The sequence below is a fragment of the Stegostoma tigrinum genome, chromosome 12 (assembly GCF_030684315.1).
Source record: "Stegostoma tigrinum isolate sSteTig4 chromosome 12, sSteTig4.hap1, whole genome shotgun sequence".
In the NCBI taxonomy this organism is placed as follows: Eukaryota; Metazoa; Chordata; class Chondrichthyes; order Orectolobiformes; family Stegostomatidae; genus Stegostoma; species Stegostoma tigrinum.
This window is the reverse complement of record NC_081365.1, coordinates 35,535,129-35,562,850: the sequence shown is the minus strand read 5'-3', so window position 1 is coordinate 35,562,850 and position 27,722 is coordinate 35,535,129. Positions and strand designations below refer to the sequence as shown.

The 27,722-nt window shown below is 39.2% G+C and overlaps 1 protein-coding gene across 5 annotated transcripts in view; it reads left to right on the top strand.

The window, feature by feature from the left end:
- Positions 1–27,722, top strand: part of stxbp5l (syntaxin binding protein 5L) — a 523,376-nt gene that overhangs the window by 441,034 nt on the left and 54,620 nt on the right. For 3 of the 5 annotated variants that reach the window (XM_048540360.2, XM_048540359.2, XM_048540358.2), the window contains exon 20: positions 23,668–23,841. In XM_048540360.2, coding sequence (XP_048396317.1) covers positions 23,668–23,841 — 174 coding nt within the window. Of the gene's footprint in view, positions 1–3,373; positions 3,464–23,667; positions 23,842–27,722 lie in introns of all 5 variants that reach the window. The other 2 variants (XM_059650278.1, XM_048540357.2) reach the window with 1 other exon arrangement.

The following is a 27,722-nucleotide window of genomic DNA, read 5'->3' as shown; positions in this document are numbered from 1 at the left end:
TGACTTCAGTGATTCCTGGAATATTATCACCAATAGTCTCCTCTGCTATCTCCTTCAGAACTCTGGGATGTAGTTCATCTATTCTGGGTAATTTATCCAGCTTCAGACCTCTCAGCTTCTCTAGCATATTCTCCTTAATGAAGGCCACTGCACTCAGCTCTGCCTCCAAATCTCTTGAAGCTCAGGTATGCTGGTGGTGCCTTCTATGGCAAAACTGATGCGAAGTACCTATTCAGTTTATCCAACATTTCTTTGTTCCCCACTACTACTTCTCCAGCCTCAGTTTCCAGCAGTCCAATGTTCATTCCCAACTCTCTCACCTCTTAGATATCTAAAAGAACTCTTACAATCTTCTTTAATATTATTAGCCAGCTTACCCTCATATCTCATCTTCTTCCTCTATTGGTTTTTAAAGGCTTTCCAATCCCCTGGATTCTCACAAACCTTACCACATTAATAAAATTGTATGCATTTTCTTTCAATGTCCTTTGACTTCCCTTGTCAGCCAAGGTTGCCTCATCCTCTTTTTAGCATGCTTCTGCTTCCTTGGTATGAATTTCTGCTGCACCCCTCAAATTACTCCCAGAAACTCCTGCCATTGCTGCTCCTCTACATTCCCTGATAGGATCCCCTTCCAATCAACTCTGGACAGCGCCACCTGCATTTTTTTTTAAATTTCTAGTACTGTTACGTCTTATTCCAGCTTCACCCTCTGAAATTGCAGTGTGAATTCTATCAAATTATGGTCAATGCTCCTTAACGGGTTCCTTCATTTTAAGCTCCCTAAAAAGTCTATCTCAATACAGATCAATACATCCAGAATTGCCTGTTCCCTAATGGGTTTTACTACAAGCTGCTCCTCAAAAAACCATCTCATAGACATTTCCATGAATATCTTTTCTTGAGATCTGCTACTAACCTATTTTCCAAGTCTGCCTGTATGTTGAAGTCCCCCATGATTAATACAATAGTGCCTTTCTAATATGCCTTATTATCTAATGATTTGTTTTCTTCCCCTCATTCTGACTACTGCTGGGAAAGCTGTACATAACTCTAGTCAGGGTTTTTTTTTCACCCTTTGCAATTTCTCAACTCTACCTACACAGGCTCAACGCCTTCCAACTTTATATCACATCTTGCTATCAATTTAAATTCCTTTCTTACTAAGAAGGCAGCCCTGCTCCCTCTGCCTATCTGCCTGTCCTTGGATAATTAGTTCCCAGCCCTGACCCCCTTGCAGCCATGTCTCTGTGATATCCACAACATTGTACCCAACAATTTCAATCTGTGCTACAAGCTCAATTACCTTTTCTCCTTAGTCTTATATTTGTTTAGAGTGAAACATTGCACATAGATACCTCTTAATTTATGCATATAACAATATTCGTAAATATTGCTGTGCTGAAATGAAACTCCAATTAATGCCCTTGATCTGCATATGAAGACAATTGAAATACAATTATAACATCTAAATTGAGGCAGGGACGCAGTTGGGCAATGTTATTGAGATGGAAATAGACAAGCTAGTGGTCAGCCAATGGTATGTAGAGACAAAAAAAGCTGCAGATACTGGAATCCAAGATAGGCAAACAGGAGGCTGGAAGAACACAGCAGCCCAGGTAGCATCTGGAGAAAAGGAGCAGTCAACCATTTCAGGTATAACCCTTCTTCAGGACTAATGATATGTAGTTGGAAGATCAAATATGAAATGAGTTGTCAATGGTTTAGTTAACTGAGATATATGTTATGATTTAATATTTAAAATAAAAATAATTTATTGCATAATGAAAATGGTTTTTATGTTGGAACACAGTGCTGAAATCAGCTAAAGATTCTCTTTGGAATCAGTTCATTAGTTACATAATTGTACATGGAATAGTGTAGGTTAGATGGTGTTCAGATTGGTATGACAGGTCAGCACAACATCGAGGGCTGAAGGGCCTGTACTGTGCTGTAATGTTCTATGTTCTATAATTTAGTCAGAATGCTTCTCACAAAAGTTACAGAGACTAACCCTCTGCTCCTTGATTTGTACTAATTGAAATTGAGCCCGATAACATGCCACGCAATTTTATTTTTGCATTTGTAGTTTTGTTATTGCATTTGCTGAGACTTGCCTTTACTTAACATTATCAACAAGTCTGTCATTCTCCAAGGAAAGGATTGCTGCACTGCCAAACAGTGGAAACATTTAAGAATCACATTAAGATGTCTCTGAATAGCAGGATTAATTGATTAACAGATTTAATTTTAGATTGAGTATACCTTAGGTTAATGAGTCATATTGTTTTGACTGCACAATGTATTTGCACTGTATGCTCATTATAATGATCAATGAATTGAATTCAATTTTTGAACGTTAACAGTCACGTCTAATTATTCCAATTCAAAGAGGCACTCTATGCCTTCCAAACCATTTTCGTTCTGCATTCCATCCAATTCACCACCTATTCACAGGATCACTGTCATCTCCAACCTTCTCATTCTAAAAGTACCTCCCTTCTCCCACTACATCATCAATCCAAGATTGTACTTCATTGTGCAAACAGGGATTGGAACTTGTAGAATATGTGATCTATCAGAATTGAGAAGGAGTGAGGAGAGGAGTTCCAACTCCATTTATTTCTCAGCACAAGCACCAACTGCCTGAGCAGGAATGCAAGTATTGATTATCTATGTTTTAAAAAAAAGTCAACTTGATGACATTCATGTCCTGTTTCATTTCATTTAAACATCAATTTATACGTGGTTGTATGGGTTGTGCAGAACAATGATGCACAGCTACAATAAAACTAATGGTTTAAGCTGTATCAATAATAAGATACATCACCCAACTGAGTAATGTGCTATTACTGCAGATGTTAATCTTTATATGCTGTATTATTTAATAATACCTTAGCTGTCTACTCAATAAGAACAATTAACCATTTTACATCAAAACACCCTAAAATCTTGAGTCTATCTGCCACTGACAGTTTCACCAATTCTCAGGAAGCCCAGTAGAGCAGAGGGAAGCATGTTCCATTTTGAACAGGAAAGAGAAAACCCGAAATATTTTGCTCATCGAGTAACCATTAGAAGGCAGGTTTGCAAAGTTAAATTGGGATATCTATGGAAAACTATTTCAAATCATCTGGCTTTAGCAAGGGGTGGTTGAAATAGAATTCATTGCTAGTGTGAGATATCCATTGAGAAGAAAATGGAGATGTGAATCAGGGTAAACTATCAGGAATTATAAACAACATTTGCTGCTTACCAAAACAACTCTGAGGAAATATTTTGTCTTCAATACTTCATAAATGTTATAGTAAGACAAATTCAGTCAAAAGATTGTAGTTTTAATTCAGGAATCAGTTACCATCTTGCTCTCTAGGGTCTGTGAAAAGTTCCTGTATAGAAGGAAAAACAACTATTTCAAGAAACTCAGTGAAAGCTTTTGAGAGGACTAGAACCATTTATGAAGGTATGTCATGAGGCATTGATTTACAATTTTTTCAATTAAATCAAAAATAGTTTAACAAAGTGGAAATTGTTATAGTTATGCAATGCGCAAAGGTCTGAAATAGAAATCAGTTAATCTGTAAATGTTAGGTTAAGTTCTGCTGTGTCAAGTCTGCTGCAAAATAATAATAGTTCTTTATACACAAACAATTAGCAACATAAGAAGTCAGTAGGAGGAGGCCATTTCAGTATCTCCAAGCCGGTTTGGCTACTCAACAATGTCATAACTGACCCACCGTCACAAATGCCATTTTGTATGCTCTATTTTTACATGCTTTTATATTTTTAATATCTAAAGATCTAGCTCTATTGGAATTATTTGAGATAAAACTAGAAATGAATATAAAATGTCAAGCTGTAACAAAATTATGTAATTTTGAATTAATTTTATTAGTCCAATTTTAACTTGAAGTTGAAACAAAAATGAAGACAGATTACTCATCGTCTTGATTCAAATTTATTCAATATTCAATGGGAACTGTTTTGATCATATGTCACACGTGTATTCTTAGTTCTTTAGGGCATTTCTTTTAATAATAATAAACCATGGTCTGGAATTTCTTGTGGAAAGTATGAAGAAATGATCATAAGCAATTTCAGGTGTCCACTTATGCACGGAATAGTACAAAAAATTAAATTGCCAGAATTGATTCTATGCTTCTCCAGTGAGTACAATATTTAGACACTCTGAGATTGCAACAATGGGAAAGCTTATGAACTGTCAAAATTTTTCACTTTTGTGTTCTTGAGCTTGATGTAGAACCCTTGACACAGTCAACTCACCTGAATGAAATTCTGCCTTGCTAAATAAAATGTAGCACTCAAGAGTCATGTAATATCACACATGGTTCATAATTAATACCCTTCACTGAAATTACAAAGAATGTAGTTTTCAACTGCAGTTTACCCTTTTCCTGCTTGAAAACAGTTGTCCAGCTGTAGAAAACCAAGATGTGTTGCTTAGATGCCTGTTGATAGATACAACTTAGAGCTGTCAGGTGGATGTTAACTGGATGGGAACCCACTCGATTGCAACAAACTGCTTAAATATGCAAACCATGGCTTTACACTGGTTTCTGGGATCTTTTGCAAATTTCAGGAATGCACTCACTCTATGTTTGTACAGGCCATTAAGTTGCCAAACCAGTGATTCCAAAAGAAACTGCTGCACACTGCTCAAAAACAAATTAAGTCATTTCAAAATTTTGTTTTAAGCTGAGGAGTAAGATGACTTCTGTTAGATTCACAAAAGGAAAGTCTAGCTCATTGCCCGCCCATTCAAGACCACCCTCAAGCAGCAGTTTAACCCAGGAACTGGCTGCTTTTCTACCCTTTCAGTATTTAGTAAGGCCCAAACCTAAATAAATCTTGTTCAAAAGCCAGCACTTCACTGCATCAGTACTACATTAGCATTTCAGACTATATAATGTGCACAAGCCTCTGACATGGGGTTTGAGCCCTTAACATTGAGATTCAGGATCAAAAGGTTTACCGCTGGACCAAGATTGACAACTTGAAAGTGGAAGTTAGTCAATCTATTTTGAGCCACATGCCATCTCCAGATATTTGTGTATTCTCTCAGCAACACTAAAACTAAAGCTGATGTTGAAAGACCAAGGTTGGGTAGATGATGTATATCAAGTGGATTCAAGGCAAGAGAGCAAAAAAAAATACAATGGGAAACAAAGGTAAGAGAATGAATGAAGGGACAGAACGAATAAACCAAGGAATAGTACTGTAAACAACTGATTCCATCACCTAGCTACTAAAGAATATAGGTGGTAATCAGCTTGACTGGTTTTTCATTACGTTTGTGCACAGGACATACCTGGGCAATTTAGCATATTGGTCAGGTCATGGCAGTGTTGTAGCTGTATTCAAACAATATGGCTAGGAAGGGATCAAGTTCTAGACCACCAGTTTTCATGACTGCGATATTGTCATAACCTTTATAGAATCCACTGTCTTCAACTAATTCTTGATTTCATGTGGAGTGAATCAAATTTGTTGAAAGAAGTGGCATCTAGATGCTGAGTCTTCCCACTGGAGGGCAAGAAGAATCATCCAGTCTGAGCTTCTGTCTGAAGATGGATGCCAATACTTAAGACTTGTCTTTTGCACTGATGTATATTCTTACTATGGAGAAAAATTCTTAGTGGAGGACTCACCATCTGTGGTTATTGAAAGTAATTGAAGAATTGAAATCTAAAGAAAAGGCAAATAATTGTGCAAAGGTGAGTGAGAGGTCAAATGATCGTCCAGAATACAAAGAATTATAGAAGATGGCTTAAATATTAAGCAGAAAGAAATAGAAGTATAAGATGAAGCTGACTAGAAATATAAAAATAGACAGCAAAGAGTTTCAATCGGTATTTAATAGAAAAGGAGCAAGTATGTTGCTCCTACAGAGATTGAGAATGGAGAGTTAATAGCAGATAGTAAAGATATGACAGGTGAAATAAGTAAAGATTGTCCTTCTGCTTTCAATATACTGGATACAAAGACCTTGCAGTAATGATTCTAAATCAGGGGGTGAGTGGACAACTTGATGAAATTAGTCACTGGGAAAGTGGTACTTCATAAACTGGTGGACCTAAAGGCTGACAAGTCCCCAGATTCTGATAGATTTCACCCTAGGGTTTTATGGGGTAGTTAATGAGGTAATAGATGCGTTGGAGTTAATTTCTGAAAATTCACTTGAATCTGGAAAGGTTCCATCTGACTGGTAAGTAGTAATGCTCCTCTATTCAAGAATATAGGGAAATAGAAAACAAGAAACTTAACGTCATTTAGCTTGTCATAGGAAGGTGTTTAGTTTCAATCAACTATGTTATATCTAGATACTTAAGAAAACCCAAAATGATTGAGAAGAGTCAGCATGGTCTTATGAAAGTAAAATCCCATTTAACAGTTCCCATTATCTCTGATAACATTTATTGGTGTTGTTTGGAGCAATAATATGCAGTGTAAATAAAGGAAGCCCTGTAGATGTACTGAACTTGGATTTACAGAATGCATTTGACAAAGTGCCACATGAAATGTTATTGCACAGAACAAGACCTCATGGTGTGGGAGGAGGGGTGATCAAATTTGCATGGATAGAAGATTGCTAGCTGTTTGGCAACATATGATGAATGAAATCCCACATGTTTTGCCCTGGGACTTCAGCTTTTAAAATTTGTGTCAGTCAACTTGTTGGGCAGAATGGAAGCATGATATGTGGTAAAGTATGTTGTGTAGAGACCATAAAAGGTTGTGGAATGATTTTGATAGGTTGATAGGTTTTAGTGGGTAAAAATCTGGCAACTGAAGAATAATATGGGAAATTGTGACATTGTTCACTTGGCAGAAAGAATACAAAAGAAGTGTGTCACTTAAATCAGAGAATGACTGCAGAATTCCAAGACTCAGAGGGATCTAGAAGTTCAAATGTGTGAATCCTATATTAGTCTGCAGGTACAGCGAGTAATTAAACTAATGGAATGCTATCCTTTCCAGTACAAAAGGAATCAAACTTTATATGTCAGGATGTCATCTTTTAGTTATACAGGATATCATTGAGACCATACCTCGAATGCTGTATGCAGTTTTGGTCTCCTTAGTTAATATAAGATAAAATGCATTGGAGGTGACTCAGAGGAGGTTTACTATATCGATATCTGAAATGAGCAGGTTGTCTTGAAAGGAAAGGTTGGATAGATTGGAATTTCACTGGAATTTAGAAGGGTGAGGAATAGCATTATTTTAGAAAGAAGACCCTTCAATGCTCTTGACAAGGTTGACCTGAAAAGAACGTTTCCTTTGGACTTAGTCCAGAGGGTAGGGGATGCCATTTAAAATTTTAGGGGCTGCTCTTATAGGGATGAATAGGGATGCAATGAATGTTTTAATGAAGGATTTTTCAATTTTGGAACACTGTCTCAGGAGCTGGCAGTGATGGGGGAAGTAATTTTTTTTCATTTTCTTTACAGTGAGAAGTTGATTATGGGGAATAGAATGAATGTAAAATTCAAAACAAACAGCTAAGCTATGATTTTACTGAATGGCAGAGCTGGGTCAGGGAACTGAATCATGCAGGATAGTGACAACTGTAATCAGGTCATTGCTCACTATATAGATGAGAAAAATCATGAATGGTTCCAATGCCATTTGGTTCTAAAAAGTGCCCATTGTACCCAAAGTTACTCTGGAAGGGTAAGATGTTCCATACCATTTGAGTAACAGGTGAAGCTAACCGTTTAAGGTGTTGCTCGCAGTTGCAACATTATTTGTTTTCTCCACTAATGGACCTTTAGCCTGCTTGATTGGCACCACATCCACTAACAATCATTCTCACCACCATATGGATAACATCTACAATGTGTACCATCTACAAGATGCACTGTAATAACTCAAGGCTCCTCGGATAGCACCTTCGAAACATGTGGCCACTGCCATGTAGAAGGACAAGAGCAACAGATACATAGAGTCATACAGCATGGAAACAGACCCTTCTGTCCAACTAGTGCAAGCCAACTGTGCTCCCAAACCAAACTAGTCTCACCTGCCTGTGTTTGGTCCATCTCCTTCCAAATCTTTCCTTTCCATGTACTTATCTAAATGTTTTTTAAACATTGTAATTGCACTGCATTAACCAATTCCTCTGTAGTTCATTCCACACACTAATATGAGAACACCACCTACTGCAAATTACTCTCTAAGCAACTCACTATCCTGACTTTGAAATATAGTGTAACTGGTTCAAAATCCTGGAATTCCCTTCCTTATAGCCTTGTTGTGTACCTTCATCAAATCGATTGTAGCAATTCAAGAAAGCTCACCAACATCTTCTCCTGCTTAACTGTGATGGGCAATAAATGCTGGCCCAGCCAGCGACACCCAGATGCCATGAAATAAATTTTAAGTGAAATATATGCACAAATGCATAACTTCTCAATGGCTCAACACACATGACATCATTGTGCCTTAAAGTGATATTAGGCTAGCTATGACTTACGACCTTCAAAAGGTCTTAATTTTTTTCCTTACAACATTATGCTTTGGTGCAATGCTGACATCGCCTGTTCATAGGGCAGGCTGTTAAGAGTAATGCTTCATTGCTTGCTATGCCTTTGGTTCATGTCTTCTGGTAGCCAGAGACCTTGAAGGCCCTTGCCTACTGAAGATCTCCTGCACAGCAACTGGGGCAGTCTCCTTGGCTTCTCCTACTGGAGGCTCTAACATCACCCAGAGAGGAAGGCTCAGTATATCTGGCTAGCTCTGCTCTTCCTGCTTGGTGCACAATGGCGTCTTCCTGTATCCTGAGGAGGAATATTGTGTTTGGAGGGCATTCCTTTTGCCTCAATCCCTCTTACTTAGCCACTACTCTACTGAGCCCATATCCCGAATGTCAGAATGGAAATCCTCACAAATGTTCACCATCATCCATGTAGCTTTCAATAGTGGTTGCTGATCTCTCTGCGATGGCACACCAGCACTCACATGCCAGAGCCTTGACAGAAGTTGAGGATTTGTTGAACTTCTCTGCCATCCATGTAAGGTTCTGCATAGTTTCTGGAAACTCCAAGATTTGCTCATTCTTGTGCCTGTATCTTAAGTAGATTTATTGTGGCTGATGTTAGAGACCCATCATTTATCTGGAGTTCAGCATGGACCTTACTGCCAACACCTTTCCCAATCAGGGACTTCAACAAACACTACAACCCCAGCTACTAGGATGTGTTCATAAAGTGAGCACCACCATGTGCTTTGATTTGATACATGAAATCTCTGAAACATGCATGAGTGTAAGAGTGTGACAAAGGAGAGGCAGATGACAGTGCATCCTCTGGCTGTATTTGGTCTTCATCGTAGATGGAATTGTCAACTTCACCTATGTGAATAACCTGCAGTATAGAACAACAAAATAGACATTAAGGAGAAGCTCAGTCTAATCAGGAAACCAAAAATTCATGCATGCATCTAATAATCTGATGCCTTAACACCAGATTGAAGGCACCCTTATTCTCCTGGCTGGCTAATCCAGTCTCCCCACTTTCAAATGGACAAGTGCTTGGCCCACCTATTGTCTTCAGGGACTCCTCTTCAAAGGCACCAGTACTTTGAGATCATCCACTTTTCTGGTCTTGGCCCTGTCCCTAGAATTCAAGATCTTCTTATCCTGCATCACAAGGGTAGGAGACTTAGTGGCATGTCAAGAAACTCCCCAGTCCTGTGTAACCTACAGGCAACACATTCTAACTCAGATTCAATGCTTGGGATCTCATCATGTGCTAAGTTGGCAGCTCCACAAAGGGTATTGGAATAGATGTTTGAGGGGCCAGTGGGATGTAGGGAGGGAAACCTGGTATTGTTATAACATGGATCGATTCTTTCCTTGGCCTAGATGTCACATTAAGGAGTGATATGCCCTTTCCCTGCATTAGATTAGATAGGGAAATGTTGCCAGCCATGACGTGAAATAGGCATCACCTGCAGTTTGATCATCCACTGGATTTTACTTGTCCCCACCCCACACTCTGCCTTCAAATCAAATCTGTCACTGATAGAGCTGATATCCAGCTGTCTGAGTGGAAGCAACGTTCTGAGCAGAGCCACCCCAAATGCTCTGGGGAAATCAGCTCAAATCCTAATTTAGGTGACGGTGGAATCTGAATTTGATTAATTCTCTTGGCTGTAGTTGTAAAAATCAAGTGTAACTGGGAAACAATCCTTCCCAGTTGGACAACAGAAGGTAGACATTGCAGGAGAATTGAGGAGGTCACCTATGTGAAAGACTGCGAGCAGATTGAACAGTAAACAGAAAATAGGAGCAAGTGAAGGCCATTTGAGCCTACTCGACAATTCAATATGATCATGGTTGGCCATTCAACCCCATTCCTTCTCTCCCCCCGTGACCTTTGATCCCCTTAGCCCCAAGAACTGTATCTAATTGTTAACATCCTTCCTTAGATAAGGAGACCAAAACTGTACACAATACTCCAGGTGTAGACCCACCAAGATTCTGTACAATTGTAGCTCCTGTACCACAGTACTGTGACAAGAGCAGAAATATGATTGCAGTGAATCAGATTTGGAATTTGGCTACAGACTTTGCAATGTCTCTAAGGACTTCAGAGGGAAAAGTATTATTAGATATGAGGGTAGTGTTGGAATGACGAGCAGTTATAGGAGTAGTTTTTGCAAAAGAGAAAAGTGATGACTATGGATTTGAAGTAGTGACGAGGAATACCTCAGGTAAGGCAACCATGAGCAACATCAGCCAGAAAGAATACCTAGAAAGGAAGTTAATTAGCATTTTGATGGCAATAGGATCAGCATGACAAGAAGTGCATCTTAGACAAAATTAACTCAGAGTATGCTGGGAGAAAGGAAAAGATCACAAGAAAGATGCAAGGTGAGGGCGAGGACAATTTTTCCAACTTACAACAGAAGAGAAAATACTTTCAAAGCATGGAAACAACTAAATCTTTGCATGAAAATGGTTTTCATGGGTGATCTAAACTAGATATAGTTCCTATATTTTCCTATATATTATTATTCCTATATAGTAAAAATTAATTCCAGCTTTGAAGTTTCCCTCAAATACATCTATAGAAATATGAAATAACTCAGTTTCTTTTATGCGTAAACTTGGTAACAATGGACAACTTAACAATTAGTAGAAATATACTGTAAAGTGAATTTGTATCCATAGTCATCGATATCCCTTCCACTTAACCCCATCCCAACTATTCTCAACACCCCACAATAAGTGAAAAAAGCCTGGAGGATTTAATTAAAAATAAAAAATGGGGCTCATTCACATCATCTACGTGATTCATGATGTCTGAATGTCCCACTTTGTAGAACTTCCACACCTCTGTAAATATTAGGGCCACAGTGATCCTTTGTTTAACTTTAAATGTTTTAATAATATGAAGTTGTTTCACAACTCTTTTTAAAAAAATAGACTGTTACCTGTAAATTCCAGTGCATTCAATCAGTATGTCAGAGCAGAAATAATATTTATTGAAGGAATTCTGCACGTACAGAAGGTTTCTGCCAAAGTGATGGCAGTTGAACAGAATTATGAAGAAATTTCCAACTGTTCAAATTAAATCAGGATAGTTCAAATCTCCTCAGGAAATTATAACAATTAGGGGACAAGTCAAATGGAACGTTTGTGCTAGGTATTTAAAAATCTCAAATTAAATTATGAAAAGAAAGCAAAACTGTCAGGATTGCCATCACTACAGCTGGTAAACAAATGTTGTGAAACAGAAATCAAGAAGTTAATGTCAGTGATTCCCTGCTCCCTGTCAAAATGCTGTTGAATTTTCCACAGAGTGTAATCTTTAGAAATTGTTTTAACGTGCATCTGGAACATGGGGTGGAGTTTTCCCAGCATTTGAACAGTGTAGGCAATGATGAAAAATTTGGGAAAATTATAGCAAGAGTGAAAAAAGTGATTTTCAACATTGGAATTTTTCTCTCGATTTTCCTTTTAATTTAAAAAGGTTGACTGAGAATCTTGCTTCGAAATAGCAACCAACCTACTTCCATGCAATTGCATCTCATAATTAGCTAATCTTGCTTTATATCTATGCAGTTTGAGATTCCCCTTTAATATTGGTGATAGACTAGCTAGTGCTATTCCCAAATTGAAAGTCACAGTGGTTACCTGGTAGATGCACCTCACTGCTCATTCTCTGGATGTCACTTTAAGTTCCATTCACAAACATCTTATTGAATGTTCCAAGGTCAGCGAATGCCTCCTTGTTTCATCCACAGAAGTTAGCAAGAACGGAACACCAGCCTCACCATATCAACATTACTGATCCCTAACTCATCATGGACTTCAGGATAACAAAATGTGGAGCTGTATGAACACAACAGGCCAAGCAGCATCTTAGGAGCAGGAAAAGTGACATTGCAGGCCTAGACCCTTCATCAGAAAAAAACTTTAAAATTTTTTTAAAAATTTTAAAATTAAAAACAAAAAATATAAAAAATTAAAACTTCATCAGAAACCCAGGCAACTTGTCAAGGTCACTGGCACTGAGCAGTCAAACGGATGGACATGTTGCTGTGCAGCAGCATAATACATCAATGTCAGATCTACAGTGTTATACCAGCAACTTTTTTTTTGTTCATTTGTGGAATAAGGGCGTTGCTGGCTGGCCAGCATTTCTTGCCCATCCCTAGTTGCCCTTGAGAAGGTGACAGTGAGCTGCCTTCTTGTACAGCTGCAGTCCACCAGCTGCAGTTTGATCCACAATGCCATTAAGGACGGAATTCCAGGATTTTGACCCAGCACAGCAAACACCATACAAGTGCTAAAATCGAATGGCCATGTCTGAAAGTCTTACAGCGTCAGTTGTTAGTTGTGTGAAGGGGGACAATCGTCAGTTGGGTGATTCTGCCATACTCAATCCAGGGACTCGGCCATAGTCAGACACTTGGTGCAATCATGGCCAGGGGATCAGTCCCGCAGGCCAAGTCTAAACAATCTGGCAATTACAGGTAAGCCACTCTGTGAACTCTAAAGCGATCAGTCAGTCCTCAAATCAGATTGGATGATCGCCCACGTCAGTCCTAGGAGTTTGGGCAGAAAACATCAAGGGGCTATTCAGTGGTCAACATATGCAGTGCAGTGAATAATGGGGAACTCAGCTCTGGGGCTAAGCTGAGTTATTCTATTACACTGAGGGACAATGACAGTGAAGGTAATGTAAAAGTTGAGATCTGATACAGTATAGGAGAGGGCATAAAAAATTGCAGTCAGGTTTTCACAGGTCACTATCATTTAAGCTTCATCTGGGTGAAAGTGAATTGTAATATAGTGGGCATGGTAATACAGTGGCCCAGCAACTGAAGCAGAACGTAAGAGTATTTACTGCCAAATAAAAGGGTTGAACAGGAGGAGCCCAAAAACAGATGGGGTTGACAGGAAGACAACATAAAATGGAACAGGATGGGTGAAGATTGATAATTCTGACCATCAGTGAACTGGATAAACTGCCATCTTTGATCGAACCTCAACAGCATAATAAGGATGAAAGATAGCTGTCAGCATATTCACAGTAGTAACTGTGTTTTGTTTGGTGTGGTGGTAGTGAGGTGGACATGTTTGTTATGTGAGGTCTTCAAAGGGCAATTACATTAAGTCATCATCTATAGATTCAATGACAACAAATTTGCCATTACATTACTCTATGTGCAGCTCATGCATTGACCAACAAGTAATCACAACCATTCTATTAATCATGGCCAGTGACCGAATCGCAAAGACACTTAAACGTGTCATTGCTGCTCAAATCTAGGAGGTGCTATACTCTCGCATTAAACTGCAAATGTGCAAGAATATGGGCTCTTATATTCAATGTTGTACTTCTTAGGTGCTCTAACAACTGGACAATGAAAGAATAATCCTGCCACAATTATATCTCTATGATGTTTTGCAATAAGGTTTGTACTACTTACATCCACATAGGAACAGGATCAGGCCATTCAGCCCTTCAAGCCTGTTCTACCATTAAATTAAGTCATGGCTTATCTGTGGCCTAACTCTCTACCTGCCTTTGGCCCATGTATCTTAATACCTTTGTCTAACAAAAAGGTATCGATCTCAGATTAAGAATTAACTGATCCAGCGTCCATTGCCATTTGGGGAAGAGAGTTCTAAACACCTACACCCATTGTGTGTAGAAGTACATCCTAACCTCTCTCCTGAAGGCTTGGCCCCAAGTCTCAGACTATACACCTTAGCTCTAGAATGCCCAACTTGTGGAAGTAATTTAACTTTATCTACCCTATCTTTTCCTGTTAATATTTTGAATACTTTTATCAGTTCGCCCATAACATTCTAAATTCTAAACATGAATTTTTCTTTTAAATTCACTCATTTATTGCCTGTCCTTAGTTGTCCTTGAGAAGAAGGTGGCAACCTGCCGCCTTGACCTACTGCTGCCCATGTGTGTGGGTTGGCCCATAATGCCCTTAGCAAAGGAATTCCGGATTTTGCCCAACGATCAGTGAAGGATCAACAATATTATTCCAAGTCAGGATGCTCTATGGCCTGGAGGAGGACTTGCAGGTGATGGTGTTCCAATGTATCCACTGCTTTTGTCCTTCTAGATGGAAATGGTTGAAGGTCTGGAAGGTGTTGTGTAAGAAGCCATGTTGATACAGAATTAGTTAGACATTTGTGCAAAAGCTTGGCATTCCTTTCTTTTAGGAGCCTTTCATGCCATGGTGTATTGTCACCTATGATAAAGCCACACTTTCATTTAGGATGACTGCTCAGGATTCACATCACAGAGAAACTGTTCTCTGCCTAATATTTCCCACATAGGATCAGTGCACCTATGCTGAATGAATCTAGCAATGGCAGGTTCTAATGTTGCTGATGCAAACCTACACATCCAGGAGTTAGAAAAGTCAAGCAGCACCACCACACCACCCCCCCCACCCCAAAACTTCTAAGGGAGTAGTTGCATTAAAGGGTCTCGTCAGGATGCGGAAGAGGTTGAGCAAAGATGGAATCTGCCATCCTTGCTGTTATTTCCTGTAGAGATGAATGAAGTCACACGTAGGTGCAGACTGAGGATATCCCCAGGACAGCATATGGAATTGTCATCTGCTGAAGTACCATTTGCATTTTGAAGGAGTGGGTGGCCATCAAGGTGATAGCTGCACTTAATTTTTAAGCTTCTAGCTCATTCAAAGAATCCGCTGGAGACTGTCTGAAAACTTCTAATCCTCAGCCCATGAAAATATCAAGGATGTTACAACTGTAATTTGTGCAAGGTAACACATCAGCTTTTTTGCTTGTTACAAGTTCAGTGCTACAGCCCCAGCAGTAGAATGTTCCAATATTGCTAGCTTCCCCAGGTGAAGTGTGCTATAGATTAAACAGGAAAGGGTTCCACTTGCTCAGTGTCCAACACATCTGTGATATTGTTACCACATCCTACAGGTTTGTGCCAAGTATCCTGATAACTGCCACGAAGCTTTTGATAACTCACTGCTTATTTCAAGAGTCAATGCCAAATATGGATCACTGGTGAGAAACAAGTACTACCATCTGCAATTGTGATAAACTACTCCGTTACAGAACTAACCAAATGAGGTAGATCAGATACAATGCACCAGGGCTGTCATGGAACAGATTGTAAGGCTCCTCAAGGTGAGGTTCATGTGCATGGCTCACACTGGGGTTGCCTTGCACTACATTCCAGATGGAGTGTGCTATATAATCCTGGTGTACCTTGCTTTTCACAACTGGAGCAGGCAAAGATGGGTTGTGATGAACACTGAGGAGCCGGGAGAGTGGCAGCAGTCTTCTGAAGATAAAGATGAGGATATTGACTGGATGGAACATCACTTTGAGCATGATAGAACAATACATCATTAGGCACAAAAAGCCGAATATAATTTAACTGATATCTGCTTCCAAGATGCATGATTTGGGTGAAGACATTCTTCAGTTTAGTTATATTTTTGAAAAGCCACGCAGACCCAGATTAGTGTCAGAAGCAAATGCAGCTTTTTCTTTCCGGTCTCTTTGCCTTTTCAATTGTGACTAAGTGCTGTTAACAACCATCTGAATGCTTCATAATATGGTGTCACTCCCATATTTAAGAATGAGGACTCTATGTTCTAATGAGTGTCAGACAAAGAATAGCAGTCTTTCAGACAGAACTGAAAGATGTATGGCACTAAGTAATGTTAACTTCTGAGGCTTCATTCATGATCCTGTATCTGAGAGCTTCATGGTAAGTTTTCCTGTAACTGTTATCATTTTCAGAGACATCCTGAGACAGATCTTTCCATTGAGCCTTCAGCATCTGCAATTTTGCATACACATTACACACTCATTCGACCATGTAAGTATGCTTCACTTCAAAATCTATACGCCTCTTTTCCCACCAGAACATACACTAAGAAGCAGAATTGGATGTCAAGGGAATATTGGATGTCATACTTCTATGAATGTGTGCATATTCCCTTCTAAGACACAATGACCCTTGCCCCTCAAGAAATGTGCAATTAGGAGTGAACACAGTCACATGCGCAATGTGGTCACAATTGTGGAACATGTGCAAGTGAAGCCCTGTTAAAAGGCATTCACTTTACCTTTGGCCTCATTGTTCTCCTCTACTTCTCAATGATGAGCAATGCTTCTTCAATGGAATTGGTTTCTACCCATCATTACTTGTTCTCCATGGCCCAACGTTGTTGTCGCATTATATCTACTTGAAATGTAGTGCGTACTATAAATCACCTGCACATTTAGCATTAATCTGGAGATGTTGCAAATAAGCTGAAATTTTATAGTTTAGTAGCAGACACAGGAGGAGGCTTTCTCCTCTACCAAATTAACACTGATTATTCTAGACAGTCTTTTCCATCGGTATGAATGAAATATTGATTAAAGTCCTTTTTTCTAATTCATTCACAGGATGAGGCCATCACTGGCAGGCCAGTATTTATTGTCCACCCCTTTTGTTTACATTGTACCACCATGTACTGAATATGACCTGAGTTTCTACTTCTGCAAAGTGAGTCACAGTCAGCAAAAATTCTCCTATGGCAGGCAGTTCCATAAGATCATGTTACTTGACAAGTAATCCAAAACTGGAAGTTAATGTTCTGGGTTTGAATTCCTCCATGGCCAGTAGTGAAATTTTAATTCAATAAAATGTGGACTTAAAAACTAGCCTGATGGTATATGGCCCACATGACCATTATCATACAAATTATACTGCCAGCTGGTTCACAGATGCTTTTTCAGGGAAGGAAATCTGCTATCCAGGGCACCTAGGGATAGGCAATAAATGCTGGACAGCCAGCAATACCCACATCCCACAAGAGAATAAAAAAAATTCTGTCATCCTTGAGATACGAAGAAGCTTCATAAACTTTGACCATGGTAGCCACTTAAATAGGACCTACTGTTAAAATGAGAGTCTAGACTTTTCAACACTTTATGTGCATATTTATTTGCAGATGTGAAAGGGTCTGTACAAGTGAAGTGTTCACTGTGCTTTACATGTGCTTCAGAGTGATTTTGTTTTCCTTGCACTCCCAGTGTCTAGGTATAGTCTAGGTGTCCAAAGCTAGGTGGAAGGAGCCTGTTGACTTTGAAGATTTGAGTAGGTAGCCCTGGGCATTTGTGACTAGAAAGCGGAGACTTGCTGAGAGGTTGTTCTTCCCTGCTACAAACTTAACTACCTCAGCTCCATGTGCAGGGAGAAGGTCTCTTTGAAAAGAATCAGCAACTAGAGTGAGGTGGAGGTTCCTTGTTACCACAACACCACCACCCACCCACCCACTCTATTGATGCCAAGCACCAATGACTGAAACAACAGATCACTGGTTTACATGCAATTCTGGCAGCCTCTGTGCATTCCAATGGTTTCAGCTTTCCACAGCAGCTGCCAAATTATCCATAAAGACAGCCAGACAGAGCCAGCACAGTACTGATAATAAACACAAACAGAAATTGCTGGAAAAACTCAACAGGTCTGACAACATCTGTGGGATGAACTTAGAGTTAACATTTCAGGTCCAGTGATCCTTCTTCAGAATTGGTACTGATAAAGTTGCTGGGCTCTTCCAATCTTCAGTCTTCTTCACTGAGTGTCTCTGACAAACTTTCCTGCTGTTCCTATGACTATCTATGCACTTGGACAAAATTATTAATGGACAAAACTATGGAGTCATCTTGTGCCTGGGGCTGTGCAGATGCCTGATTTCTTGCAGTCCTCCGAGTGCCAAAGACTAGAGTGCTTTCCTCTCTCCGTCAGTTATAGAGATGCGCTACTACATGTTCCAGGTGTGTTCCTGAGACTAATTTAGAAAGAAAAATCACTGTGACTGAAATCTCTGCGGTGGTGGAGAATGCAGCAAAAAGTCTTGCCAGTACATCCTAAAGGATCTGTGGCTTCATCCTCAAAGGTAGAAGAGGAACTGATGGGCTAGAGGCTGGCATCTTTCAGAGGAGGTTTTGTGGGTGCCATTGCTGCTAGCATAAGAGAAGAGAGACAATTAGCTGTGCACAGCAGGGTAGAAACTTGAGCATCTTAGAAATACACACACAGTGGTGGTAATGGGAGAGCAGCACACAAAGCTTACTTTGTTGCAATGGACATAGACATCTCAGCATCACCATGAGTGGTCACGGTCCTCTTCAGCCATCTTAAGGATGGTCTTCTCATAGTGGGTGAGTACATGAATGTCATCCATCCTGCCACCTATCTTAGCCGCTTTGCCTAGCTCGGTGATGTCTTCTCTTGTAATGAAACAGAAGGAGGGAATGAGAGATGTATGTGGCTGGTGGAACTGTTGGTGGTGCAAGAGAGGTAGTGAGGTGTCCCAAGTGAATGAGTAGCAAGTACAGAGGACAGGAATGGTTAACAGTATACGTGAAAGCCTTATGTAGAAATGCTACATGCAACAGCAAGAGAGTTATAGACTGTTAGCCTTGGTGCAGAAGCACAATTAGAGTGAGAGTGAATGTGGGGTATCAGAGAATATCATGGCACTTACCATTGCATTGCACAGAAGATCATGAACTTTCTTGTGGCATTTGGGTCACTCTCTGGGGCTCTGGCTTGTCTGGTATTGTGGCCTTCCTTACTTCTTAGCAGAAAGGATGACAGCTGTCCCCTCCACTGTACCATTCACCAGCATCCTTTCTGCAAAGCGGGCTGCAAGTTTCCCTTTCTGGGACAAAGCTGTTGGAGCCTATGAGAGGCAGTCCTCGCTTGCAGATTGAAGTGGTGCAGAGCTGAGGTTTAAATAATGCACTAGTGGCCTGAACGCTGTTAGGTACCAGCAGTGGTAAGCCTCTGCCTCTGCTATCTTGTGATTACAATTAGAAGTACGTCACAGAGCTCGATGGCAAAATTAATTAGGTGAGCAGCAGAACATTGTGTGAAAAAGGCACTACATTGCATGAGAAATGTCACTTTGTGCCATAGCAGGAAACTAAAGAAACTCCATAAGAATAACACTTAGCCAAAAAATAAAGGATCATTCAGCCCAATAATTTTTATGATTTGGGTTGTACTGTTCAACCATTTGTTACAGATTGGGTTTTCACATGTACTTCCATGAAATTTTCCTGTATGGAGAATTCCAAATGGTGTGGTATAAAATATGTAGCATATGAAGTCAGGAATAATGTGGGTAAAAGGCAATGAAATTGAAGAACAGTCATGATCACATTGAACAGCAGAGCAGGCTGAACTTGTTCTAATGTTGCAATGATAAGACCAGGTGAGAAGGGATGAATTGACTTCTCTCTTCAGCTCACCACCAAACACCCTCACCCCCAGCGCCCCCCTCCCCGACTCTGGTTAGACACAAAGATTTTAAAGTTTTTTTTACAAGGAAATATTTATACCTCTCCCCCTGTAAAAATGTAGTTAACTATTTTCTGTGAACAATAACAAGTCAAGGGTATTCTTGAGCAAAAGAGCGAGCAAATTTGTTAACTGGAAATCAGAGGAAAACAACAAAAAAGTGATGTCAAGCATACAGACTTCATGCTGGCCCACATACACACACCCCAAGGGTAAAAGGGAAGGGTGCCTAATACAAAGGACAATAACATGTTACGGTTTTGAGCTATTTTGTTATCTTTGAAGCCTAAGGTTTTAACCTGAGGACTATCTCTGAGCCAATGTTAATTAGTTGGTTTCTTGAATGCAGTCAGTCAGTCATAGCGAACACGTGCACCTACTGAAGATTTTCACTTGCTTAATAATCTTTGTCTGTACCTGGTTCTGAGGGAACCAGGTGCTAACTTCTTTGCAGAGATGAAAAGAAGATAGCAGCTTCTCACCAATTGTCTGGCAAAATGATCCAGAAATCTCCATTTGAATACAGGTCCCGAGATGTTCATGGAGAGGTTTGTCTGTGCCAGCCATTGTATCAATACCCCATACTTTGCATTTGTTAAGTGAATTCCTAGGTGGCCTAGGTGAATTCTAGGAAGGTGGCCATGCATTTTTAAGCAGTTTGCCAGTCCAATTTTCAACAATTCCAAAGATGTGAAAATCTTTGAAAGATTTTAAAAATTATATCGTGAGAAAAATTAAGATGTAAACTTGTGATAATTATGTGATAGATACTTGCATACAAGATACAATGATGGCAATCCAAAAAGTTACTGTACAGACTAGCAATGTTTGTTAAAATAATTGTCTGAACCTTGATATTGTACTATATTTTAATTAGCTTGACAAAGGATTTGAAGTTAAAAATCACAAAGTTGTTAAATATTAGAAAGTTTTCGATTAATGTTGGCATTTGCAGAGGAATTAGATCTGAACATCATTAAGCAGAAATATCATTTAGAATGAACTAGCAAATGCATACATGTTATTGTCTGACTGGTTAACTTGTTCTGTGTAATTTATTACACACTGTTACCTTTTATGTTATCTTTCAAAGATGAAGATAAACTTGAGTAATGAAATTCTGCTTGCAGCGTTGTGGATGCTGAGGCAGTTGGAACTTGAAAACTGCTATAGGTTGATTTTTCTTCAATAAGTGACAGTCAACAAAGACAACTAAATGGAGTTGGCATGGAAACAGCCATGATTGATTTGATAAGGACTCAAATGGCCCACAGCTAGTATTTCTATGTTTCTGAGTATTGTCCAGGTGAAACATGATTTTAAAAAACTGCATATAATTCCCTTTCCCACATTTCTTCAAGGATGGGATGCTCACAAATCATTTCTGTGCACTATTGAGTACAAATTGATGAACTTCAATACCTAAGCAGTGACAGGCAGATATTGAAAGGAATATCTGAAGTTGTGAAACCTTGGCCATCACACTAAAGATGGTGCTTCATTACAAACACAATTCAGTTAGTCATATTTTTTTCTTCTCAGTGTACTTTTCAAAATTCTGTTAATTTTTTTGTCAGCGATGGAGCTTAGACAGAAAAGAATTTCTCAACTTTTGACAGAACTGTTCCATGTACAATTTAAAAAGAATATTCTTGCTGTGATAACAAAGTGTGGAGCTGGATGAACACAGCAGGCCAAGCAGCATCTTAGGAGCACAAAAGCTGACGTTTCGGGCCTAGACCCTTCATCAGAAAAGCTTCTTCTTGCTGTCTTGGGACTAAGGATGGCAATGGCAATGTTGAATCAGTTTCCTGGAAACTTATGTCATTATCATGGCACATCTACATTGTCGGGTCCTTTGAATTGCACAAAATGAAAGGAGGAAGTTATAGAGTAAGTGACTTACATATACTCTACATCCGTCTATAGTATCATTACCAAAGTTGTCACAGTGCTCTAAATTTGCACTGACTAGGTGAACAAAACACCTTATCTACTCATTTTGTTACTTATACAAATAAATTCTAGGAATAAACCCAAAACACTTATTTTGCTTTGCCTTAAATATTTCTGCAGTCTTTACGATTACCTTTTCAGTATTACTAGATTTCTTTGCCCATTAACTCCATTTAGACTCATCAGCAAAGCAGCATGTTGCCTCCTTATTCTTCCAAGGAACAGATATCCCTTACACATATTTATTGAAATTTGATTTTAATTACACATCTATTCTGCAGATTTTTTTCATGTTTTCTTGTACTTCATCAAATATTTCCTGTGTACTTCTGCAGTTCTGCATTTTAAGGATTTCTGAGTCCAATTCACTGATATAAATTGGGATCAAGTGTTCCTAGTGCCAATACCTGTTGAACGCCACTTCACGCTTTTTGCCACATGAATAGCTGCCATTAACACTGATATTCCTGCTTTCAATCAGCTTGGTTTCCAATAGGATTGAGAAATGATAGGGAACCATCCTCACTAATGGCTGGAGACATTAATTTTCAAATTCACGTCCAAAATCATTAAAAATAATTGAAATGCCTCAAAAACATAATGGGGGAATTGGCAATTCCATCACAAATTACAATGATTTTTCCTACAGAATTTCCACTCATACTTATTTGCATATTGCAAAATATGAAATCACCGTTGAACCAGATTAAATCAAGCAATATTTTAAAGATGTCGTTCTAATTTCCTTTAAAAACATTGCTCAATAGGCATTAGTGGGGTAACTTTGCAATGTTTGATTGACACAGTTGATAAAATGTTATTTCACAAAAGCAAGCATTTCTAATCATAATCTACCATTCGAGTAATCTGATTTTAAACTGCTGAAAATATCTATTAAGAAGTATACAAAACAATTTATGCCATTATAGACTCTTCAGCTCTCTCGAAAGTTATATCATGATAGGCCATTGAACTGAAATATTAATTCCATTTCTATCTTGATCCACAGATGCTGCTCAACCTGAGTATTTCCAGTATTTTCTGCTTTTCTCCAGATTTCCAGCATCTGCAGTATTTTGCCTTTGTAGAATGGCTACTCTGCAGTTTAAGTTTTAAGGTATCCAAAAGAAATAAAAATAAGTTTTCTTACTTCAGACAAGTTGACCTACTTGTCAATTTTGGTTCCCAGTCTAGATTTCCTCTTTTTTTTCTATAAACTGCATTTAGTTGGAAGCCTTGACTAAAATCACTGCTCGGGGAAAATTGAATTTGTTTTACTAAAGACAGTTGTAGAGTCAAACAGCCTGGAAACAAACCTTTCAGCCCAACCAGCCTATGCTGAACATAATCCCAAACTAAACCACTACTAACTCTCTGCTCTTGGCCCATATCCCCCAAAACACTTCCTATTTGTGGACTTATCCAAGTGTCTTTTAAATGTTATAACTATGCCTGCATCCACCACTTCCTCGGGAAGTTCATTCCACACGCAAACATTGCTAGCATTATGAGCATTAATAGGAACGTAATAAGTAGATGCTAGAACAGGTAATTTGGCACTTGAGTCTTTAACCAGTTTGCCATGTTTCCTGTCACAATTCTTTTTACTCAATGCTCAATAAAAATATTGAAAATTGGTAGCAATAAGATAACATTCAGTCCACAGGAAGGACCACTGACATTCTAGCACTTGACTCTATAATTTAAATTTTAATACTTACTTTCCCTGCACCTTACCATAAACATACAGTAGGGAACTATAACTGCTCCAGGTACAGCACTAGTTTCTCAAGGAATTTACCTATTTACATTGCAATTGGTTAATTGTGAAATATACTATTTGTTACACTTGTTTCAGATCATGTCAATGGAGTTTGCACAAGTCCTATTTCCCAACCCTGCAACACTGGGAAGCGTCTTTCCATCGCTGATACTTCAAAGCTGAATCGTCGAGGACCAGGCCGACCGCCATTTCGAAAAGCACAATCAGCAGCCTGCATGGAAATCTCATTGCCTGTCACCCATACAGAAGGTGTGTGTGTGTGTGTGTGTGTGTGTGTGTGTGTGTGCGCGCACGCGCGCACGTATGCATCTTCATTTTTCCCATTGACTTCAATGACACGAGATCCAGGAACAAGAAATATGTTGCTATCAAATAGGAACCACCAACTGGAAACAATATGACTCCTAACACAGATGATTTAGCCATCTAGTTACAGCACAGATGATCTGGCCATCAGGTATTGCATGCCCGATATGTGATCCTGCTTAGTTTGTGCAGTTAATGCAGAATATGGAGGTTATAATACCAGTGAAAATTCTTTCTTCGCCTTATTCAAATAAAATAACTCCAATCAAAATCCAAATCAATAGTCTAACAACGGTTTTAAGTCAATTTTTTCTGCTGCCACCAAATGATGTGTCAAATGGAATTCTGCCAATGAAACTCATCCCTATATACAAAATAGTACTTTTCAGAACTTTGCTCATCAATATAATTCTCTACCATGGTTTTCTTTGTGAGACTTTTTCTTTCCCAGTTATTTGGATCTGTGCTTTAAGCTGAAAATTTATCATCTTGGGAAAAGTCATTCTTGCTGAGAAAAATCAGATGAAATCCTTAGTTGTGTTAATCAATTTAAAAATAAAGGTATAAATTCCAAGTACTCTATGATGCACCAGAGTATTTTAAATGGAAGTAATGATTGGTATTACTTAATAGCATAGATAAGTATGATTGATCAAATACTTAAACTACCAGTGAGACTGATAATATAACTCTTAAACAGTGTAGTCATTATTATGTTAAAACCAAATTTCATGAACAGAATTTTACTGTCCTCCTGAATTAGAATAGCAGTCAGGGATGTCATAAAATTATGTAACATTTCAGCATTGCTATTCCCAATAATTGGCTCATCAAGGGGCTCCCAGCGCCATTGAGTGTATAGAGGAGACAGGGACCAAGTGCCCAGCTTATCAGGTAAACTTGGAAGAGCATGGATATTGCTGCTTTTTCAGGCTCCCTCTGCACATTGATGTTTCACTCCTCACATCCCTGTATTACCTCTTTCTTACTGCCCATCATTACCTCCTACACCCCTCACTGGGGCTACCCCACAGACAAGATCCCAAACTTGCATTCACACAGTTCTAATGTCAGCTCATTTGCCTGAGATTCCATCTGTAAACCCAATCATGGTCACCACAGTTAAATGGCAGGGGTAGATACTCTGTCACCAGCATAAAATTCAGCTCCATGAGATGTCATGTTGTATTTCTGCAGGACCTGAATTCTGTTTAACTGCAAACATCAGTTGATTAATAGGTCAAAATTTCAATATTATTTTAATAGAGGACAATGGAAGTAAAATTAAGTAATTGGTTAACAATTCATTTCATTAGATTGCCCCAGAGGAATATCATTTTTTGTGAAAGTTCTATTAAAACTAACAGTGAAAAATTCATATGTTGTACTTTGAGATTTAAGTGACTTTTCCTTGCACAAAATTTAATTTTAGAGAAAAATGATGGTAAAATAATGTCAAATATTGCGGTCAAAAAGATACCTTGTGAAAAATTAATGTACTAATATTCATGAATTCCAAAGACCATAAATATTGCAAAATTCAATAATTTGCAGGCTAATTCTGTATTCCAATTACATTTGTAATTGATAGTTCCATCTCGGATTCACTCATCATGTAATACCAATTGAAATGTTAATTTGACCAAAATTAAAATATATCTGCAGGGATGTTGAGGCAAGAGCTTGCACTTGTATACAATAGTTCTTTTCATATTCACAAGATGTCACTGAATTACATTTGAAAATAATCACAATGTGAATAAGTTGTATCAGGGGACTATGGTGATGATTCCATTAAAGTGTTACTAACTAAGATGAATTCTCTGAATTCAAAAAGGTAAGTAATAAATGCCACTATGTATTTTTGCTTTCTTTTACACCTTTGCAAGGAAAAATACAAATTCTGAAAAACATACAAAAATACTCCTAACAAACTGTAATCTCTGCTTTATCTTTCTCTGCTCCATTCTTAGAGATGTGAGACAGTGCTGTCCTCTCAAAGGGTGATTATTCTTAATAATTGAATCAGATATATTGTTACTCCAGAAGCTTTACTGGTAGCTTAGCCCCTATTTATTATTCTACATTTTACTCTTTTATCATACATACAGAGTATGAATGTGACTGGTGTCTTCTGAGATGCATTATTATTTTTGTAGTATTGTAGGTAGATTTTGCAACCATTAACCAAAAGAAATTTTCTGTTTCAGTATTTGCTATTTCATTCGATAGGTAGTTTGCATCCTAATTTCTATAATCAAGAAGCACTTATATCAAATTTTAGGATTTATAAATACTTCTAAAAGGATATTTTCACTAAAATGCGTTGTCAAGATGTGCACCATATTTGCTTGAAAAAATTTACCATATCCCACTGGATATCAAATGTAAGTACAATACAAAAATATTTTGTAATGTGATAATATTTTACAGGAGACTTAAACTCCAGAATATAAAATAGAACAAACCTTTGTTTAATTGTTTGAATCCTAATTTATTACAGGTGGTATCTAAGAATACTAGCCAAAGATACTTCTCGTAGTCAAGTAACTTTGTTGTGTGGGATGTCAGCTCATTACATTGCATGAGCTGCTGTTCATGAATAAAGTTGCTGCCACCATCTTCTTTTAACTGTAGAAAACTACAGTCCCTGTTTGATCTAATTTGGCAAAGGAAAACTACTGCCTGGTCTAACCAGAAGAGTCTCTTACTGTTGCCAAAATACAGTTTATCATACGTTAGCATGTAGTTACAAGTTACATCGATATGTTTGACATAGTTACAGAAAATTTGAGAAAGTCTAGATTTTAGCTCTCATTCCTTTGTGATCCTAAACTGTTTTGCCCACAAACTCATACAACAGTACTATGCAGATGGTGCTTATGATACATCACAGTACTAGCCCTTTTGGGGATAATGGGAACTGCAGATGCTGGAGAATTCCAAGATAACAAAATGTGAGGCTGGATGAACACAGCAGGCCAAGCAGCATCCCAGGAGCACAAAAGCCGACGTTTCGGGCCTAGACCCTTCATCAGAGAGGGGGATGGGGAGAGGGAACTGGAATAAATAGGGAGAGAGGGGGAGGCGGACCGAAGATGGAGAGTAAAGAAGATAGGTGGAGAGAGTATAGGTGGGGAGGTAGGGAGGGGATAGGTCAGTCCAGGGAAGACGGACAGGTCAAGGAGGTGGGATGAGGTTAGTAGGTAGATGGGGGTGCGGCTTGGGGTGGGAGGAAGGGATGGGTGAGAGGAAGAACCGGTTAGGGAGGCAGAGACAGGTTGGACTGGTATTGGGATGCAGTGGGTGGGGGGGAAGAGCTGGGCTGGTTGTGTGGTGCAGTGGGGGGAGGGGACGAACTGGGCTGGTTTAGGGATGCAGTGGGGGAAGGGGAGATTTTGAAACTGGTGAAGTCCACATTGATACCATTAGGCTGCAGGGTTCCCAGGCGGAATATGAGTTGCTGTTCCTGCAACCTTTGGGTGGCATCATTGTGGCACTGCAGGAGGCCCATGATGGACATGTCATCTAGAGAATGGGAGGGGGAGTGGAAATGGTTTGCGACTGGGAGGTGCAGTTGTTTGTTGCGAACTGAGCGGAGGTGTTCTGCAAAGCGGTCTCCAAGCCTCCGCTTGGTTTCCCCAATGTGGAGGAAGCCACACCGGGTACAGTGGATGCAGTATACCACATTGGCAGATGAATCCCAACTCTGTCCCTGCCCCTCCCCCACCATGCACCCGCCACCATGGACCATGAGGACACGGCCCGAGACCCCACGGATGACGTCACATCCGCCTCCGCCGGCCACAGAACTTCCGGAACCG